Source organism: Rhinolophus sinicus, chromosome 1 (genome assembly GCF_057876585.1).
Source record: "Rhinolophus sinicus isolate RSI-liver-muscle chromosome 1, RSI-T2T, whole genome shotgun sequence".
NCBI lineage: Eukaryota > Metazoa > Chordata > Mammalia > Chiroptera > Rhinolophidae > Rhinolophus > Rhinolophus sinicus.
In genome coordinates this window covers 65024472-65044895 of record NC_142501.1, presented here as the reverse complement: position 1 = coordinate 65044895, position 20424 = coordinate 65024472, and the positions used below count along the sequence as shown (strand labels likewise).

General features: G+C 43.7%; 1 protein-coding gene across 13 annotated transcripts in view; it reads left to right on the top strand.

The window, feature by feature from the left end:
- The window catches only part of GRIP1 (glutamate receptor interacting protein 1), a 622932-nt gene extending 603055 nt beyond the window's left edge, over positions 1–19877 (top strand). For all 13 annotated transcript variants that reach the window (XM_074325454.2, XM_074325453.2, XM_074325449.2 and 10 more), the window contains 3 exons: positions 1415–1648; positions 16967–17113; positions 19500–19877. In XM_074325454.2, the coding sequence (XP_074181555.2) occupies positions 1415–1648; positions 16967–17113; positions 19500–19724 (606 nt within the window). In that variant the 3' untranslated portion in view covers positions 19725–19877. The remainder of the gene's footprint in view (positions 1–1414; positions 1649–16966; positions 17114–19499) is intronic.
- The last annotated feature ends 547 nt before the right edge of the window (positions 19878–20424 follow it).

Genomic DNA, 20424 nt, shown 5'->3' with positions numbered 1-20424 from the left:
GATCAAGTTAGGATATTGAAAATTTTACTTGTCTTGTTTCTTTTTCAACAGAGATGTACATATATGTACATGTGCGCCAATACTTGGCTGTCATTCAAAGATCTTGTTAGTGGTATACTATGTATCACTGAACACCAGGTGAATCTTGGAAATATAAGATCTTAGATAATAAGTGGAAACTCTACTCACTTTGCAGGGCTCCCTCCTGATCAATAATTTCAGGTAGTGCCCTTGGCTCATTTGATACCTATGTGACCTTGAGGAAGTCAACCTCTTTGTGCCTCAGTTTCCTCATTGCAAATAGTGCCTATTTCATAAAGTTGCTGTGAGGCTTAAATGGTTAAATACAATTCAGAGGATTCAACAAGTTACACTTCTGTTTCTTTTAGCATTGATATTAATATAAACCAGGAAATCCCGCTGTAGCCAGTAGTACTGCATGGGGACTTGTTTCTGTTCCCATGATTTTCAGGCAGATTCACCAATGGGAGTTGACCTTTAGAGAATCATCATATCGAAGAGAGCAGGAATATTTTCAGAAGTTCAGCATCCTGTAACCATGAGACATGAACATCCCCAACATGATATTGGTTTTAAATGCTCTTTTTGTTCCACTGCTGAGACTCTGTCATATGTGGGATTTGATCTTGCCATGCCTTGTGTATTATGCAGAACATATTTGAAACTGAACAAACTTCCCAATTCACTGGTAAAATCCTATCCAGTTCTAAAAGCTTGTGAGCAAAGGGCTGAATCTGGTAGCATAATAAATGATTATTCTTTAACCTCTCTCAAGATCTTACACAAGGGACATTTCTAAGAAACACTGACATACGCCAAGTGATGTGGCGACCTAGTTTGTCTCTGAGCTTCCAGGACAGGACCACGTGGCCAAAGGAAACTGGGTGGAAGCCCCTGCCGTTGTATCAATAACCTCATTTCAGCCCCTTGTTACCTCTAGTTGGCGCTGGAGGCAGCATTGCAAAGAGAGGCAGCCTGGTCCCCACTGAGAAGTTCTTAGCTCATCTCTGTAAGATTTATCAAAAGATTGCCTCATGAATCCCTTCTTTAGAGTTCACTCCATGGAAAGTTAATGCTTACAATGTAGTTTACAGTAAGCAAATGTTAGAGCTTTTCAATTTGCCTCAGAACTGCCAGGGGTGGTATTTGATTAAATAAACTCAACAGCTTAAGTACTTAAATTGGATTTGAGATGTGCATTACAAATGGCCCTTGCAAAGCATTTTTCCAGATTTTCATCATTCTGTGACTATATCCATTTTCCAGCCTTTGGTTATGCCCTGAAGAGACTGTATTTTGACTGGGCTGAAGGAGAAATGTGCTTAATGTTGAGCAACCAAACCCTTTTCTTCGTCTATGGCTTAATTGTTTCTGAAAATTGTCAATGCCACAGGCAACAATCATGTCGGGGAGCACGATGAGTTTGAATCATGAGGCCCCAACACCTCGCAATCAGCTGGGGCGACAGGCGAGCTTCCAGGAACGGAGCAGCTCACGGCCACACTATAGCCAGACAACTCGGAGCAACACCCTGCCCTCAGATGTGGGCAGAAAATCTGTCACCCTGAGGAAAATGAAACAGGAAATAAAGGAGATCATGTCCCCAACTCCTGTGGAGCTGCACAAGGTCAGGAAGCTTTCTTCGCTTGCCTTAGGGTCACATTTGGTAGCCACTGGGCACAGCCTGAGAGCCTGATGCAAGCATGACAATGACAGTCTACTGTGGGCTCAGCCAAGGGGAGAAGCCAGAGCTTAAAGGCAGATCATCTGAGACTTTGTTCTCTAAACATGTCCTTTAGCAGGTTGTCCTGTAAAACAGGGAAAATTGGCTTTCAAGCAATGAATTTATCAAAAATGGTATTTGTGGCCATAATCGTCTTGCAAAACTTTGAGTCTCCAGTGTCACACGGAGCTTTGATGAATTGGTCTGTTATTCCAGTTTCATTGGAAATGAAGGAGGGAAGGATTTCCCAAATGATTTCCCAATAGCTTCACCGGGAAGAGGTTTCAGGTGTAATGTGGAAAGGCTTAGTCCTTAATTACAGACTTATCAGTAGATGGTTATATTATTTAGGGGGACATGAAGTTCTCTTTGAGACGTAGTTGAGATGTCTTGGGTCAGGACATCGTAAGTCCTGGTTATGTTCCGTCTCTACTTCGGTTGTTGCCTCACTTGACTTCATAGAGGAAAACCCACGATTGCACACAGACCTGCTGGCACAGTTTCAACAAGGCATGTCTAAGTGACAGTGTTTGTGGAAACTTGGGCCAAGGAGACCAGTGGTAGGGAGGTGTCTCTGATTTTCTTTTGTAGAACAAATGCTTTTGTTGTTCTTGTTGTTAATACATAAGGATAGTAACAATCTCACTCCACTTTTCTTGAGAGCCAAGACCTTCTCTGTAGTTAATAATCTATTAACTTGAGATTAGTTATTTGTCTTACCTAGAAGAGCAAATAAATGTCAGATGGAGGGGAGGCGACAGGCCAGCTACCCTCCTTGTCCTCCAAAGACTTCAGTTTCCCTAACCATCTATTAAAACTAGCCATTTATTTTGCAGCTGACAAAAGATATGGTGAAAGAGAGGCTAGTGAGGAAAGTTGGGTTCTGAACTTTGTATTCCAGTTCTGGGTTCATTCTTTCGTCACTTCATGCATGCATGCATGCATTCATTCATTCATTCATTCATTCAATACATATACTGTGTATTCATTCACTTAAAGAATGTGTTATGAATCCCCAGGGAGCACATAGTCTCAGGGGATATAGGCTGGGAAATAATGGAAAGGTCGTGGGAGAAGTATGATAGAGGTAAGACTAAGATGCCTTGGGGGCAGAGGGTGGACCCCACCCCTATAGAGGAAAAGAAAAGACCTTCCGAGAAGCAGATGTTGGCTCTGCAGGAAAGCAGAGGACGGGAAGGCATTCCAAGCACAGAAAGAAGGATGAACAAAGGGATGTCAAAGATTGTGGTGTAGTGAAGGAATACAAGTATTCCAACATGACCAAAGCCTTGAGGTGAAGGAATTACATTAAGAGGAATTACAGACTTTCCAGAAAAGCAAAGAAGTTTCTGACATTTTAGGGTGAGGACCCAGGTTTAGCCTCATGCCTCAAATTAGCTTGTTACCTTGAATTGATGTGTCTTGTCTGTTTGGTAAACACCAGCCGTCACCCCCTCACACAGATCCTGATATGCTAATTGACAAACCAGTAGGAGGCTGTAGGGACTCCCATGGTGATTAGATTGCGGCAGCTGCCTAGTCAAGGCCAATTCTGCTGTGCCAAGAAGAGGACTGCCCTCTTCTGATTCCCTCGGGGGCCTAGGAACACCCCCTCTTCTCTAAAACTGCTGCCAGGCAGACAAGAGCATGTTTGAGAACCCACCCTCCTCCTACACCAACATGCATGGAGTGCATACTACGTGCTATATTCTTTCAAGTTTTAGCCCTCACAGTAGCCCTTCTTAGCAGATATTTATCACCCCCAGCTACAAGATAGGGAAATAACAAGTAAAAAATAGAGTCATTTTTCTTTCTGGAGTAAAGCAGTCTCCGCAAAGGAAAATTATTGATAGCCCAGCAATAGAAAGGTCTGTCTCCCCTTTCCTCCTGCACTGAAAGCATTTAGCACAGATAATGATGGTGAATTGAATATGCAAATTGTTTCAGCTGAGGTTAAAAAGAGGGGATGGGGAACTGTGCTGAAAATAGATCATGTTTAAAAAAAAAAGTATCACCCACTTTCCAGCACATTGAGTGGCAGAAGACAGACTGGCTGGAACATTTGTTTGGCAGTGTATGAGTGGGGAAGCCACAGGACTGCAGACACCCATGTGCCAACTTGACCTAATAAATGGGATGCTTCTTTTTCCTTCACTTCAGTCATTTCCCCTCAATGGTGGCGATAAGTGCGTTTCCCACATAGCTTCCCTTTTCTTCAGAATTGATCCCAAACGAAATAAGACTCTCAAAAGCAGATGATGTCCTAAGCATTTTAAGACACCTGAAATGATCTAGTTAAGTGAAAATGTAGTAGAGGAGCCTGTTGGAGTGGGTTTTGCTCATACCTCAGGTATCTTTTCCAAGTGACTTCAGTTACCCTGCTAGGCCATCCACATGTCTGTTGTTAAGCACCCTCTCCAATTGTGAAGTGCTTGAGGAGAAATGGTCATGAGAAAAGTCACGTTGCTCAGAGCAAAGACTGGTTTTGCACGTAGGTGTCTTTTGAACACTGGACGGTTACCTGACACCATAAGAAAGCACAGAGACTTGATAGAATTGACTTATCCTTCCATTGGGGTGCTACCAGTCTGTACTAAATCGTTGCTAACATTAGAAAAAGATACTCTTTTGGATGGTGGCATGAAGAAGGGGCCAGGGAATCAGAAAACATCCCTTCCTCAAGTTGAAGATAACCCCAGGACAGAGTGCAAAGCTTGGCATGTGGAATGAGGGTGGGTTTTCAGTTCCTTGAGCCCCTTGGGTGGACCTTTCTATATGGATCTAGTGGAGACATTCCCAAGGGGCTGCAAAGACCAGAGAGGAGTGGCTTGATGAAGTAAATAGCATAATCTTCCGTACACACTTGGTATTATTTTCCGGTTGCCATCTTTCTCATGGCTGTTGGCCAATTGGTGAAAGCTGGCTCCATAAGAACAAGCTGTGGACCTGTTCATGTCAGCACCTAGAAATTCTTACTATCACTAGAAGCTGGATCAAGAGGCTATGAACGAATGGGCAAGTATCTATCTCCTGATGATGGGTTACTAACATCATCTTCACACATAAAGAATGAAGGACGGGGCTTATTCAATTTCCTGGGTTTTAACTTACTCTCCATTATTTGGCCCCATTTTCCACCCACTCCTCCTCGCCATTCCTTCTCTTCCTTCAGACTTTCAGAAATCCCGAGCTCAGGTCAGAGCCCAAATGGTTTCCGTTCATTTTGCATCAGCTGCTGTGTGAGTCTCTGCTGGATCCCGGCAGGTCTTCCTTTAAGTTACCCACATTCATTCCTGAACCCAGAAAGCTAGCTGTCCTTCCTGGTACTTGAGAACAAACATAAAAAATGAAGCTTCACTTCCTTGTTTGGCCACGTGGATGGGGAAGGAAGTTGGAGCTGGACAGATAATTTAGTACTTAGTTGGGGGGGAGGGGCTGTGAGGGGGTGACAGGGGAGCGAAGTACATGTCCCCTTAGGCCACTGCCGCTCCAACTTCCTTGTCTGAGTCACACAAAATACATTTATTTCACGTGTCAGTACACACATACACCCACACTCATATATGAATGAATCCAAAAATGGTACACTAACTTTTTCTAGTTTTTGTTTCTTTTTTGTTTGTTTGTTTGTTTCTTTTTAAATGTGATCACATTAACCTATTTTCAAGTCTTACCAATGGGTTTCAACCAAAAGTTTGTGGACTACAGCCTCAGACAATAGTTTGGCATGGTAACTATTACTGGGACTATATGGAGTGCTTGTTAAAATGCAGGCTCCTGAACCCCACCCAAACTTACCTGGTCAGCATTTTCTGGGAGTACAGGCCAAGAGTCTACATTTTAGCAACCTCTTAAGTGAATTCTTTTGCCCCCTGAAGATGGGAGTATCATTCCCTTAGGTTTTGCTAACTGGAGGTGATTATTCTGTTTCAGTGACAGCATAGGCAACAGCTGGGTGGCAGGGTAGAGAAATGAGGTTATGTCTTTGGCCCTGGAACTTCTGAATTTTATCTTTTAAATGAATTCTTGTTCATCCTATAGCTTATCACAGATTCTTTCTCTTTGCAAGCAAGGAGCCTGTGGTCTTAGCTAACCCTTTGTTTAATTCTGAAACTTAAATATCCTTTGGTGTCCATTTAATCTATTTCTGAGATGAATTCTAGCTTCACTTCTTTGCATACTTTAAGGAAAACAAAAATTCAGGAGAGTAGAAAGTTCCCTACATTGAGAGCATTTGGGCTTTTAAAACAAATCATATTGACATTTCCTTGTGCCCTGTCATTTGTTTTTCAGTTAAATTATATTCCTTATTTGTATGCAGCTATTTTTATGTATCTTTTTACAGAAATCTTTTAAAAATAATTTTTCAGCATCTACTTTTATTAATGGCTGCTGGTGGCACAACCCCTTGAACACTTGAGTCACTCACAAGGAATCCCTGCATTTCTTGTCACCGCGTTTGCTGCCATCAGCTTTCCCCCCAGCTAAGTTCACTTTGAATTTTCCATAGGTTTGAGTGTTTTGAGAGGGGACCTTTGTTCTTCCTGATACGACTAAGTTTACTCCTTGGAAGGAGTGCCATTTTTGGTGTTTAATGGCAGCTTCTTTTGCAATATCCTCCCAGGGTCAGGCACGGGCTCAGCCCCTAGAAGGAAACATGAAATGAACATACGTATCGTATTAGGCATATGCCTCTTTCTTCACCAGATATTTGGAGTTGCTACTCAAGCTCAAACAAGTCCTCACTCCAGGCCTAGACGTTTTCCTAAGAGCTAATGTAGAATTGTCTTACTGTGGAAGTCACTAGAAGCTAAAACAATAAACTGAGTGTATACACCTTTTGCTTTTTCCTACCACTCTGCTGGATCCAATTTCTCTTTCTTCAGGCAAGGAGTGATAAATTAGAGAGAACACAGCCTTCGTTGTCAGGCAGACTGAGGTTTGGTCCCAATCTGCCAGTCATTAGCCAGGTCACTTCTGGGAACCTCAGTTTGCTCCCTTAACAAACAAGGGTCAGAATCATTATCAGGGGAAGAGACTTTACAAATAGCATTTTCCCTGGTGAAGTAAGTCACCATCATTCAGAGTCTTGCCAAAGTCATCCAGCGTCAGAAACCCAGAAAATGAGATCTCCTCAGGATCCCAGACTTAAAGAAGATTCAGCCAGCTGCCTTAGAGCTTCCAGAGATGGAGATGTAAACCTTCAGAATGAGATCCATTTACAAAGAGAAATCGCCATGTGTCTGGTTACTAGTCATTACATCAGTCTGACGAGTATATTCTTTCCCTGTGAAACCAGGGGCAGCTAACAATCAGGACATTGTTAGTGGACTTGTAGAACAAGGGTTGGAATTTAAAGCAAAGGTTGTACATTTCACATGACTAATGGTATTCAACCCTGACAGTCTTCAAAATTTATAATTTCCAACAGCTTCCCCTGTCTATGTTTCTATTGAAACAACTTTTCAAAATGTAAAAAAACAATTCTCATGCAAATGATTGGCTCATGTCAAAAAAAATTTTAACTCATTAATAAGGAATGACAGCAAGATGACAAAGCTTATTCAAATGGGGATAAAGACACTTTATATGTATCTCAATCAATGGGATAAGGAAAAAAATGTGCCAGCGTAAGATTTCCAAGTTAGAATTAAAGCTGCTCACTGACTTATAGGGAAATAAAAGCAAAGCCTTTGAGGTTATCTTTTCTAATGGACAGAAATAATTTGTATCTCTACCAGACAGAATTCATTTCACATCTTATCACTTTTCTATAAGTTGCCATCCACCTTTGCAGACTCTGAGCTCCGCTCTGAGCAATTGAAATGGTAAGTCAAACAAAATTGCAGTCCCCTAGACAGGTATGACCCTGAGGCAGGCTTGTTAGTGTTCCACTGTGCCTTATTTCTCACTTTTTGATCATCTGTGTTATCGTTTCTGTCATGGATCCACCACCATCCCTCTTCAGAAATGTTCATCGCTTCCTTTAAGTCTAGTTCCGGTCTGGGGATCATTCCTCTCCTCCTGACGTCTTTATGCCTGTTGTGATCAAATATGTTTATAAGTTGTAAGATATTCTATTATCTATAGGATGTTCACTGACAAAGGTTGGAGCTCTCTGAGGGTCACTGTCTTCCTAAGGTCCAGGTCCTTGGAGAGACGCCTCCCGGACCGCTTCCTCCACCATCATTCTGCCCTATTGCTTGTCTGGCAGTGCTGTGACAAGGACATTGATAAAGAGCCAGCCCAGGGCTTGTTTCTTTCTTCCCCTTAAGTGGGGTACAGAGTCCTTTCCTTGTTTGAGAATCTTTGTAGTGTCAGACCACGGCAGTCCCACAGGAAAGAGGAAATAAAATGAAGACTGTTAGTGCTCAGTACAGTGAGGGTTTGGTCAGGGAAGCCCACTGTAATATTGTGATTTATAATAAGAAGTATATATTTGGTCTGTGCCCTCCTTGCAGGCACAGAGCTCCTACGACCCTTGGAATTTCCTAAGTATTGAGAGCTACAACGGTGTGTTTTGTTGTGTGAATCAAGTGACTTTTGGACCACACCTAAAAATGAAGGAGGGGAGAGGGCTTGGAGGTTGACTCAATCACAAAAAGGCCAGTGATTTAATCAATCATGCCTATGTAATGACGCTTCCATAAAAACTCAAAAGGACAGGGTTCAGAGAACTCCCGGGTTGGTGAACACATGTTGATTTGGGGAGAGTAATGCACTCAGAGAGGACTTGAGGCTCCCTGCCCTCTCCCCATATCTTGCCCTATGTATCTCTTCCATCTGGCTGTTCCTGAGTTATATTCTTTTATAATAAACCAGTAATCAAGTAAGTGAAATGTTTCCCTGAGTTCTGTGAACCCAAGGAGAGGGTCGTTGGAAACTCTGATCTACTATATAGCCAGTCAGTCTGAGTCCCAGGTGATAACCCAGACCTGCAATTGGCATCTGAAGGGGTTCAGGAGCGGGGACAGTCTTGTTTGAATTAGCCCTTAACCTGTGGGATCTGATGCTATCTCCAGGGAGACAGAGTCAGAATTGAGTTGAATTGTAGGACACCCAGCTGGTGTTGCAGAATTGCTTGGTCATGAAGGGAAACGCCCCCAACCGCCTACACACACGTTGGAATTCTGATCATGACATTTTTACCCACGTAGGCCAAAGGGGAATGGAGGTCAGTAAGGTACAGAGGGAATCAGGAAAGGTCAAGAGCTGGAGGAGAGCTGGGCCAGAGCACACCCAGGCACGGATAGCAGAGGCGGAAGCAGAGGGCCAGGTGCTGAGAAGAACCAGCAGGAAGTTCTGGGCAAAGGTGCTGGAACAGAGACTGCTCTGCTGGCTGATGTGCTGGTGGCTAGGGCGAATGAAAGGGGCCAGTGGCAGAGCTGACAATAATTAGGTGTCGGTCAGCTGCTCAGGGCTTGGTTTGATCTCCTGGAGAATGTGGAGCATGATCTAGCGCTTTCCTCTTTGATACGATGTGAAATGATACACGTCATGGTGCTGTGAGATGAATTGGGAAAGCAGCACGTAAAATCTGCCGCAGACCTTAAAAGCCATCACGCTCCCTTGGTTGGGACTCTGTTTTCCAAGGGCCATGTCACCCCCTGACTTGCTCATATTTGGAGTCCAAATCCAAGTGACTGATTCTGTCATCGTTGAGCCCCCGTTTTTCAAGTCCATGGTGCCGCACGTTTGCCAGGAAGCACCAGGAGGCAGTATTTGAAGCAGCTGTCCCCTTCTCGCCTCGGCCAAGGAGACTCCCCAGGCAGGACGGCAGCAGCTGCCTTTCCTGACCCCATCTGTCTCGAAAGCCAGGAGTTTGAGTGGCATAAACTGACATCGCTTCCTCTTGGGATACATGCAGTTGGGAAGGCCATACTTTATTTTTCCCTTCCAGACCCACAGGTAGAATCATTTTCAAAACTGACGTTACTGGAATTGTCAGGTTTAAAGGAACAAGGCTACTACCCCAGCAGTGTCTGCAAGGATAAACCCAAATGCTGGTGATTTATGGGAAAACCAGTACCATCTCTGAGAAGTAGGAGTCAGTTTGGTCCTTAAGGCCATCGGACAAGGCTCTGAGCCATAGGGAGGGTGCCAGCACTTAAGAATTGCTTCTGGGGATGGCTGTCACTCAAAGTGACTTGCTCAAGATAGCAGACACAACTGCCCTTAAAATCTAAGTGAGGCGAGTTGGCCCTGCTGCTAATGGCTTTTCACATGTGTCAAAACTGAAAACACAAGCATTGGGTTTCTGACCTTTACCTCCAGCACATTGTTCAGACATGTGGATAGACTTGCTTAGAAATATAAAACAAGGCTCAACTTGAATCATGGTGAACCCCTGTGCCTCCTGCTAGCGCTCTGTTCTCGGAAGGCTTAGAAGCAATTGCAGAATACGCTGCTGAATAGTTAGAATGGAACTGAGCTTTGGAGAGCTGTATCCTTGCCCGGAGTGTTATGTTACAAGGGGCGCTTTGGCCCTTTTAGAATAGAAAAATCTAGCACTGTGTTCACAGTCCAGGTTCCCTGGCAGCATCCTCTGGTCAGTGCAGAATAGAGACCTTGCAGGATAAATCTTGATCCCTGTGGGCTAGGGTAGAGCACAGAGAGCTCTAGGAGCAGGAAGCAGGAGTCTGTGCATGGAAAGCCACAGAAGGGCTCGAGGAGAAAAAAGGCAGCAGACATGATACATTATGCATCTTCAGTTGGTTGGGCAGTTGGAAATGGATAAAGGCTGCCTGACCAGCTAGGAGATTATACGGGGTCTGACAATTAAGATCACGAACTCATCCTAGAAAAAGTGCTACACACCTCATTGCTGAATATCACTACGGTCACCTTTGAAGTACTCCCCTTGGGAAGCTATGCACCGATTCCAGTGCCTAGTCCACCCTTCAAAGCAATTTTGGAACTCTTTCTGGAATGGCCATCAGAGCTGTTGTCATATTACCCTAATGTCCTGAATGTCATCAAAATCTCTTCCTTTCAATATTTCCTTTATCTTTGGGTAAAGGAAGAAGTCACTGGGGGCAGGATCAGGTGAGTAGGGAGGGTGTTCCAACACAGTTATTTGTTTACTGGCTAAAAACTCCCTCACAGACAGGGCACTGTGAGCTGGTGCATTGTCGTGATGCAAGAGCCAGGAATTGTTGGAGAAAAATTCAGGTCAAACTTTCTCACACAGCCTTTTCAGCACTTCCAAATAGTACACTTGGTTAACTGTTTGTCCAGTTGATACAAACTCATAATGAATAATCTCTGTGATGTCAAAAAACGTTAGCAGCCTCGTTGCAACAAGGTCGCGAATTTAATTGTCAGACTTCGTATGTCCAGAAAACAAAAAGAATCGTGACTTGACGAACAGAGCTAATGAGGTCAGATATTTTAGTACTGAATCCTGGGGCTTATACATTCTAACTGGACAAGTCTGTCCATCAACTTCTTCAAGAGTCAGTGTCCCCATTAGAAGGGAATGATTTTGTTACACAGAGTTGTTGGGAGATCAAAAGCAATCATGGGTAGGAAAGTGCCTGGATAAGGGATGCATCTGTGCAAAAAAAATCAAACAAAAGTAACTTAACTCTCGGAATCCTCAGAACTATTTTTGGACAGGAAATAAATCAGAAGTAACCACTACCAGTCTCCAGGCAAACAGGAGGGCAGCAGCTACATGGCACAATTTATTCTTGCTGTTTTGCGAGCAGCCAACTGTGCTACCCATTTTTGTGAATTTTTGATTTCTAGGATCTTTTGTGTTGTTTTAAAATGATTTCATGTTTGTGATGTGCTATTTCCAAGCTATTTCCAGGAGAACCACCGAGCTGGCTATTAAATCAGTCTCTAACCTGGGGAAAGCTTTCTAGAGAAACTGATTACTTTCCAATTTAAACCATTTCTTAGCCTCTTATTCTGAAGAGTTTACCACAGGGCTACTGTCCAGTGTAAGGCCCAGGAGAGCCAAGCCTCTTGGCCAATAGCTGTGACCTTCATGAGCTAATCTAACCTGCTCTGGTTAACATCCACCTCTAATGTTTTGTGTAACGTATTACCACTGACTCGTGGTGGCATTATTTGGTGCCACCATTCTTCTGCCCTCCTGGGTTCTCACTCTGGAGCAGACATCCAAGAACCACAGGCCCACTGAGCAATGAAGAACTTCACTATTATTGGAGCCCACAAAAAATACTCCCCCAAATACAAGGATTTGGGTTCATTGTGTTGGAAAACGTGCCTCAGAGCTAAGACAGAAGTGGGCTTCCTAAAGCTCAGATTTTGCTGCCCTCACAGTCAGGTGTGCCTACATACTGCACCCTCGCCTGTAGCTAGTTATAAGTGGAACTGAGATAACGAGGACGCACCACCCTCCGGGAACGGTGGTGATGGTCCCTGCCGCAGGTGTGCTGCTTGTCAATGGAGAGAACATGGTTAGGAATAAAGATGGAAAACAGGCAAAAGGACAAGAGATCCCACAGACAAGGCACATAGGCAGGGACTTGAGCAGAGAGATTTCACCTACCAGGAAACGGTCCCAAAGAACGGCCTGCTGTCTCCAGTCTTATTAGCTGCTCACCTCCTCCTCCACTTCCTTTTTGCCCTTCTTCCCCTATTCCTGTTCTTCCTCTCTTTGAGAAAGGAGCATGGGGATTGGAGGAAAGGGACTGGCATATGCCCCAGAAATGTTTCCTCCAGTCAAGGCTCCTTGGAGGAATAGCTGTTTTCAGATTGGGTGCAGGAAATATTCATAATGAGTCTGTGATATCTACTTCCGGACAGCAAAGTAGTTATAATAAATGGGTCATATTGAAAGGACATAGAAGTCAACATAAAGGACTCTCCTTGGCCAAAGATGAGAACATTTGAGCAACCCAAACAACTATGATACAATTGATTTTCATAGGTTTACGAGTATATTAACATTTTATTTAACGAAAGTTATCCATCCCGACAAAAAACCCTCACTGGGACACCATTGGAAGTATTTAGTGCCCTAATTTCCTAGTCTAAGAATGAAAGGAAAGAATTAGCATTCATTCTGCCTACTTTAGAATAACCAAACAGCACTAATTAAAGAAAAGAGAATTTGTCTTTACAAAAGAATTCCAGCTAAAAAATATATAAGATATAGAATTAGAGAAATATTATCATTCTCCAGCCCCTAATGAAATTATTGATTCAGACAAAGGTCATCAATTGATGAAAACGCTAGATTACAGGTGGATGGGGAACCTTACAATGGGGAGATTAAGCTGTCATCCCCTGAACCCATCCAAAGTGGAACTAGACGTTGATTGATGTGTCATAGGAAGCACACTGTGCCACTGTGAGGAATATTCAGATCCCTCCTCCCCAAAGCTGACCCTGACTACAATTAAGCATCCAGAACTAACTTCCACTTAGAGGAAATATGGGGGATAGAATAACATGCTCCAGGACAAATGACGTTTCCACAATAAATCAGTAGCATAGGGGGGAAAAGCTAGGGGCATACTCTAGATAAGAGGACATTTAAGATACCTAAAGCAAAGGTAATGTGTGGACCTTGTTGGATCCTGATTTGAACCAACAAACTCTAAAAACCACTTTTGAGGCAATCAGGGAAATTTGATTATGGACCAGGTATTAGAGCATATCGAGTAAAAGTTGATTTTGCAAATGAATTAATGACATTGAGTTTACGTAAGAAGCAATTGTATTTCTTAGAGTTCATACTGAGGCATGTAAGAGGGAAATGGCATGAGGGCTGGCATTTGCTTTCAAGAGACTCCCTCAGAAATGAAAAAAGAAAGGTGGATACGTGCGGCCAGCTATTGATGGTTGTTGGGTCTGTGTGTTGAGTATGTGGGAATTCATTGTTCTAGCCACTCTACTCTTGAATGTTTGAAGCGTTTTCTTAAAATATATCTTTCTCCTAACTAAACTTTCTGTGGTACTCATTTCACAATACATGTCAAGTCATCATCCAGTAATACCTTAAACTTATACAGAACTGTATGTCAATTATATCTCAGTAAAAATAGTCTTGTCCAATAATCACCCTCCCCACCTTAGGAAAGAGGGTCAGAACTTTCCTGTCCTATGGCCAAAGGCAAAAGTATAATTACAGAGGGACCTAATAATTCTCTGCGATGAGTATTTGTTACACAACCACATGCCAGGTAAAGACGTAGTGTGTGCCATGGAAAGACCAGAGCTTCCCAGTCAGAACCTCCTGGAGTTGAACCACTTCTCTGTTGCTTGCTATCTGTTTTAGCTTGGGCAAGTTTCTAACCCTCTCTGACCTTTCATTTCCCTGTCTGTGTGATCTGCTCCACAAACGTGGCAGAGATCGTAGCATCCTGTTTGCTTTTAAATCTACTCTTTCAAGTCCCACAAGCCTTATCAGCAAGAAGTCCAGCATCTCCCACTGGAAGACACTCCATCCTCCCTCTGGAGGAGTGGGCCTTGCTCAGCTCATTAGCGGGGAAGGCCTGGCTCCTAAGTCAGAAGTGCTCTCACCGCTCATGACCACAAGGTGTCGCCATTGACCTTTGCCCAGCCCAGCCCAGCCCAGCCCAGCCCAGCCCAGCCCAGCCCAGCCCAGCCCAGCCCAGCCCAGCCCAGCCCAGCCCAGCCCAGCCCAGCCCGAGCCACGCCAACCACCCCGCGGCTGCAGCTTTGCCAATTTCCAGCACTGCCCTTGGGGAAAAAAAGGGGATGAGGAGCCTGTCTTGAACCCCAGAATTAAATCCCTCTTAGTTCACACTCCCAGCACATCGTGGCCAATTCTGACTGACTTCCAAACTCAACCATGTCAGAACCAGTCGTTTCATTTATTGTTTCATTTATTCAACAAAACACAAAGGGATTTGGGATATATGAATGAGTAAAACAAAGACCCTTGTTCCCCTCCAGCACCTTGATGGGGCATCTTCCAGTACTCCCCTAAGGCCTTTACCTGAGCCCAGGTGGCCAAGAAAGACTTCTCTTCCCCTCCTGATGAGTTTGGTTGAGGGGTACCGTCGCATTCACACAGTTGAACCTACTTCTCTCCATGCATCAAAAGGTTGTGTGTCACATGGGGTGCTGGATTTTACTAAGCCACACGCGCGCATGTGCACACACACACACACAAACCCCTTCTGTGGTAAAGTAGCGCTTACTATTCTATACTTACATAACCAAGTGCCACAAAAGTGATCCTTCCATGAAAATCAGGACATTTCAGATTTTAAAACTTCATATGTACTACCTGATTTAAAACTGAGACTCTTACTCATTTGGCAGGATTGTTAGGGGGGTTAAATCAGGTATCTTCACGGAACTGTAAACTCATGAAGTCTGTATTTTGTTCACTGCTATGTAGTTTTGTTGTTGTTGTTTTACTATATCCTCAGTCCTCAAAACAGTGCCTGGCACATAGTAGGGTCCAATGGCACATAGTAGGGTCCAATGTGGGTGCAGGAACCATATACGCAAGCGAGCGCGCGCATACACGGTGATGGAATGAGACCACACAGACCGTCAGCTCATTAAACATGAGTTCCCTTGCTTCCTTTTCCAGAACATGTAACAGCCCCTCTGGGTTGTGGAGTACCACGCAGAGAAAAGTTCAACGTGCTCATAAATCACTAGCGATTTACAGATGCCGACTCAGTCTGGGACAGGGTCTGAGGTTCTGCATTTCCACAAACTCCTGAGACGTCGGTGCTTCTGGCCAGCACACATTTTCAGTGGCAAGGCACCTGTTTTTTCCTCTTAAAGATGCAATCGAATTCTGCCCTTTTTCCTTCTAGTGTACTAATATGGACAAGGCAGATGGGTGGTATATGTTGATATACTTTATATCATAACATCTAAAATGCCACCAATTATAAAATGCAGCCTGATTTCTGAGATTTCAAAATATGAAAAAAAAATGTGCATCTTAGAATCTATGGAATAAGGCATTTTGAGCAGCAGTGAAATAATGGGAAAGTTCTTGGTGTTCGGAGTCCGACAGACACGGCCCCACCATTTGTTACCTTTGTGACCTTGGGCGAGTAAACCACATAAATTTGAATTGTCTCACTGCTAATATGGCAATCACTGGTAGGGCTGCCTGATAACCAGTACTGACCCAGCCAAATTGATGATTTAGCTCTCTACCCAGTGAAATAAAAATCTACAGACTGACCACTTTTGCATTTCTTTCCATATTCCCTACCTCTCTGAAGTAAAATAACTGGGTAACAAGACATAAACCTGTTCTAAAAGTGTTAATCTTCACATTTTGCCCTGGATAGCTCTGAATTTTTAACTCTTTTACAAGAACGTGTTCATGTATTCTTATGTAAAAACAAAATAAATAAAATATACATTTTTAAACCATTAGAGTGAAAAAGTAAACCCAAATCATTGCTTGAAGTGTGCATGAGATTTGCAGAGGACGTTCGGCAAACCTTATTAAAAGCAGGTCACCTTACAGCATTAAATGAGTGTGGAGTGCCAAGTATAGCACCTTGCAGTGTCCAGCACTGTGGGTGCTCAGAGAATATTTCATATTAACGTGTTTGCCTCTGGAAGCAGGCTCTTCTCTCATTGACTGCTGTTTGCCAGCACCCAGAACCCTGCTTAGAACATGGGGGGGCCTCAGAACACATCTGATGGAAGTATGAGTGGTGTAATGAATGAATGAACCTCAGACTAACTCTTGCAGGTTGATCAGGTGGAGGAATGAGGATTGGAGGAAGCGTTAGCTGGTGGTAGCTGGTCTTAGGTGCTGAGAAGGGTGAATGCCTTGAATTGCTCAACCATATCCTGGAGCTGTTCAAGCCAGGCCCCAGAACACAGTTTTGTTACAGGAACACTTTCAGGTCTTTTAGGTGGGTTTTGCCAGAAGTCCTAAAGAAGTGATTGGGGTACCATAGCAAATAAAATGGTGGACTTTGTGGCTCTTGCTAAAAGGGGGGAGGAGAGAGAGAGAGAGAGACAGAGAGAGAGAGAGAGAGAGAAAGGGGAGGACTAGGGACTAGGACTCTCAAGTACGTCTCCTTTTTTTTTTTTTTTTCCTTTTTTTTTTTAGTTCTGAGAGGAATTTTACTAATTCCAAGAATATTTTTGGAGAAGGGGGAAAGCTGCAGGGTTGGGGGTAGCTGTTTATGTTATTGAAATTAGTTTGAAAAGATTGTATGTCAGAGGATTCACAGGCAAAGTTTTCAACCCAGCTAAACGTCCCCTTCACATTTTCTCACTTTCCAGGTGACCTTGTACAAGAGTTCCGACATGGAGGACTTTGGGTTCAGTGTAGCAGATGGCCTGCTGGAGAAAGGAGTGTATGTCAAAAATATCCGCCCAGCTGGCCCAGGAGATCTTGGTGGCTTAAAGCCCTATGACAGGCTCTTACAGGTAAGACTGCAGGTGGAATTGAATTAATTTAGTTCTTTTAAGTCTTACTTGACCAGTACCCACCCATGTTTCTTTGCGTCAAGACTAGATTAGGGCCCCTCCCATATAGGACAGAAGCAGCTTTTTTGTCAGTAGAATTTACCGGTTATTGAAATTGCCTGTTTCCCTGTATGTACCTCCCACACATTAGAAACTTCCTGAGAATGGAGCCAGTGCCTTATTCTCCCATTTGTCCTTGTACAGTGCTTGACATCTCAGTATCTCATACAGTATCTGAAACCAAAAAGCTGAGCCTTGTTTACTTAATGGAGTCCTAGCATGGTCAGGTGTAGTGTCACTGAGCAAAGCAAATTCCTGACCTCATGTACAGTTTTTAGGGAGAAAACTTTGCAAGAAAAGGAGAGGGTTGACATTCTTAAAAATGTGTTCAACTGGAACGAGTCTGTCACCAAATAGTGAGCTTTCCAAGAACAAGGCTGCATTGACTCGTGTTCACTGAGGCAAGTTGTTGTCTCTGATCACCTAGTTTTAAAACCAGCTCTGCTGATCATTTTCACCATGGCCATGGAACATTCAGTCTTGTCCTAGAAGTATGGGACACTTTTATTTTCCATGGGTACTTTAATATTCGATGCATGACTAACTGTCATGCAGGGTGTCATGCGGGGTCTCTGGTCCCACTCCCCACATAAGAACGCAGGATATGGTGAGGCCGAAAAGGAACACCCACGGAGCCATAGGTAGGGGAGTTATACCACTATAGTCTCGCTGGTGGCTGGGTTGGAGACACAGGAAGCAGGAGCCACACGATCTGCAACCTGCCGTCCACTTCTCTGCCAACCAACCTCACTTGCTAACTGCAATCAACCTCTCTGCAATCCGCAACCCACAATCCACGCTTGCTAGCTCAGCCACCATCCGCTACTAGCGTAGCCACAGCAGTTATATTAGTGGCCAAAGTCTCACTGGTTACAGCTGATGGCCAATTAGCCACAGCTGATGGCCATCCAATCACAGGCGATGGCCATTTACTACCCAAGCCAGCACCTTTCCACGTGGGGCCGAGAGCCTGGAAACTGCACTCCTGGCTCTGACCCCATACTAACTATGGGCGAGTCACTTAACCTCTAAGAGTGTCTTTTTAATCCATAAATTGGAGCTATACATACTTTCATGCAAGATGAGCCTCTAAAAGTAAATGATTCAGATTGTGAAGGGCTTTGAATGTGATGATAAAGCTCTTGGATGTTATTCTGGAGGCATATTAATTTCTGCAGCAGAATGACCTAATTTGTAATTTAGAAAGACAATACAACATTATCATGGGTCACTGAGGTAGGGTGGGGCAGGGGAAGATCCCAGGAAAGGAGACTAGGTATGTAAGGGCAAGACACCTGCATCAGACCTGAGTCCTTAATACCTTCAGCACATCCTGGTAGAGCTGTCAGGGAGGCCGCTGGCAGTTTGGATTTGTTGCTCAGGAGAGATGTTAGACCCAGAGCTAAAGATTTAGGATACTGAAGGCATGGGTTTGGATGAAGTTGCCTATGGTGGACTTATAGTAAGAAAGAGGAGAGAACCAAGAATAGAATTCTAAGAAAAACGAAATTTGAAGGACAGGAAGAGGCAGGAGAGGACTGAAAGTGAGCAGTTAAAATGGCAGGAGGATCAAAACAAAGTGATGTCCTAGGAGCCAAGGAAAGAGAGTTTTAAGGATCAGCAGGCGAATGGCAAAGTCCAAAGGGGATGAGAAGCCCGTACATCATTCCCATATTGGACACGTGGAGTCATTTGTACAATATGAGGGTCAGGTCCCAGACCTGGGAAGATTGAAGGGAGAATGGAAAGTCAAGGAATGGAAGCAGCATGTAGATGATTTTTAAAACTTTTTTGGGGTAAAGAATAAGGAGAAATGCAAGATGAGCACACGTACAGCTGAGGAGGGGATGGGCTCACTTAAGAGGGATAGTTCAGCACCATGGGTAAGAGCACGCGCTTTGGAATCAGCCAGACTGCCTGGGATCATGTCCTAGCTCGACCACTCACCAACTGCAGCTCAGGCAACTCTCTTAACAATTTTGTGCTTCACTTTCCTCATCTGTAAATTGGGGGTAATATTCAGCCTTTAGAGCACCTGCCATGAGCTGGTCCATCTGTTTGGCATGGGCATGTTGGGATGTGTCCTTGTTCCCAGCTCTCAAGGGCATTACAATTTAGTGGCAGAGAACAAGTAAGCCAATGAGCGCCTTGTGGTCAGAAGAGAGACCTCTGTACAGGTGCTGGTTTAAGCACCTTCCAGACAACTTGTTACACCTGAAGTGCTACTTTGGGTTTGAGGAATTCCGACTGTAACAATAATGCAAAACGACTCTTCTTGACCTTTCAGGTTAATCACGTCCGAACCAGAGACTTCGACTGCTGCCTGGTGGTGCCCCTCATAGCAGAATCTGGTAATAAGCTGGACCTGGTTATTAGTAGAAACCCGCTGGCTGCACAGAAATCAATAGAACAGACTCTGCCAGGAGAATGGAGTGAACAGAACAGTGCTTTTTTCCAACAGCCTAGCCATGGTGGTAATTTGGAGATTCGAGAACCCACTAATACATTATAGCAACGCTTTTTACAAAGCAGAACAAAAGACTATCTACATGGTGCTAAAAAAAAAAAAAAAAAAAAAAATCCCTTTACGATTTCTGTGGCATTTGAAGCACAGATAATCACGTGGCATTAATGGCAAGCACAGGGCTGTTTTAAATCTCTCTCATGGCTCATGTTCACTTCCCTTTGCAAGTCGAAGACGTTTCATTTTTCGCGACCACTATGGTATATGGCAGTTGATTCCCTGCCAAGCCCAATGGTAGAGAAGAAGTAGGCCCCCCCATCACGATTGACGTCAGAGGAAATTTTTCACAATCTCACCTTCCTATCACTTTTTAAAAAGAGAAATGTCTGTTTGAAAATATTCTCTATGACAATTTCCTTAATTCATTTTGAAGTCAGTTTCTTACTATAAAGTCATTCATGTAAGAACTGGACCGGCACGGCTTTTCATAAAGCTGGCTCGACTGGGGGAACTAGAGTTTGGCCAACTGCTGGGACTGCTGCTATTGGAGGGATACAGGTATAAAATTATCTTCAAATGTTTCAGCAACGATGCACGTAGGCGATCATAGTAGGTGGTGGTATATGTTCTGCCCAAATATAGGAATGATTTTAACTAAGATGTATGCTATTCCCTATGCAACAAATTATCAAACAGGATATGTCTTGTGACCTGTTTTTGTTTTGTTTTTTTGTTTTTTGACATATTT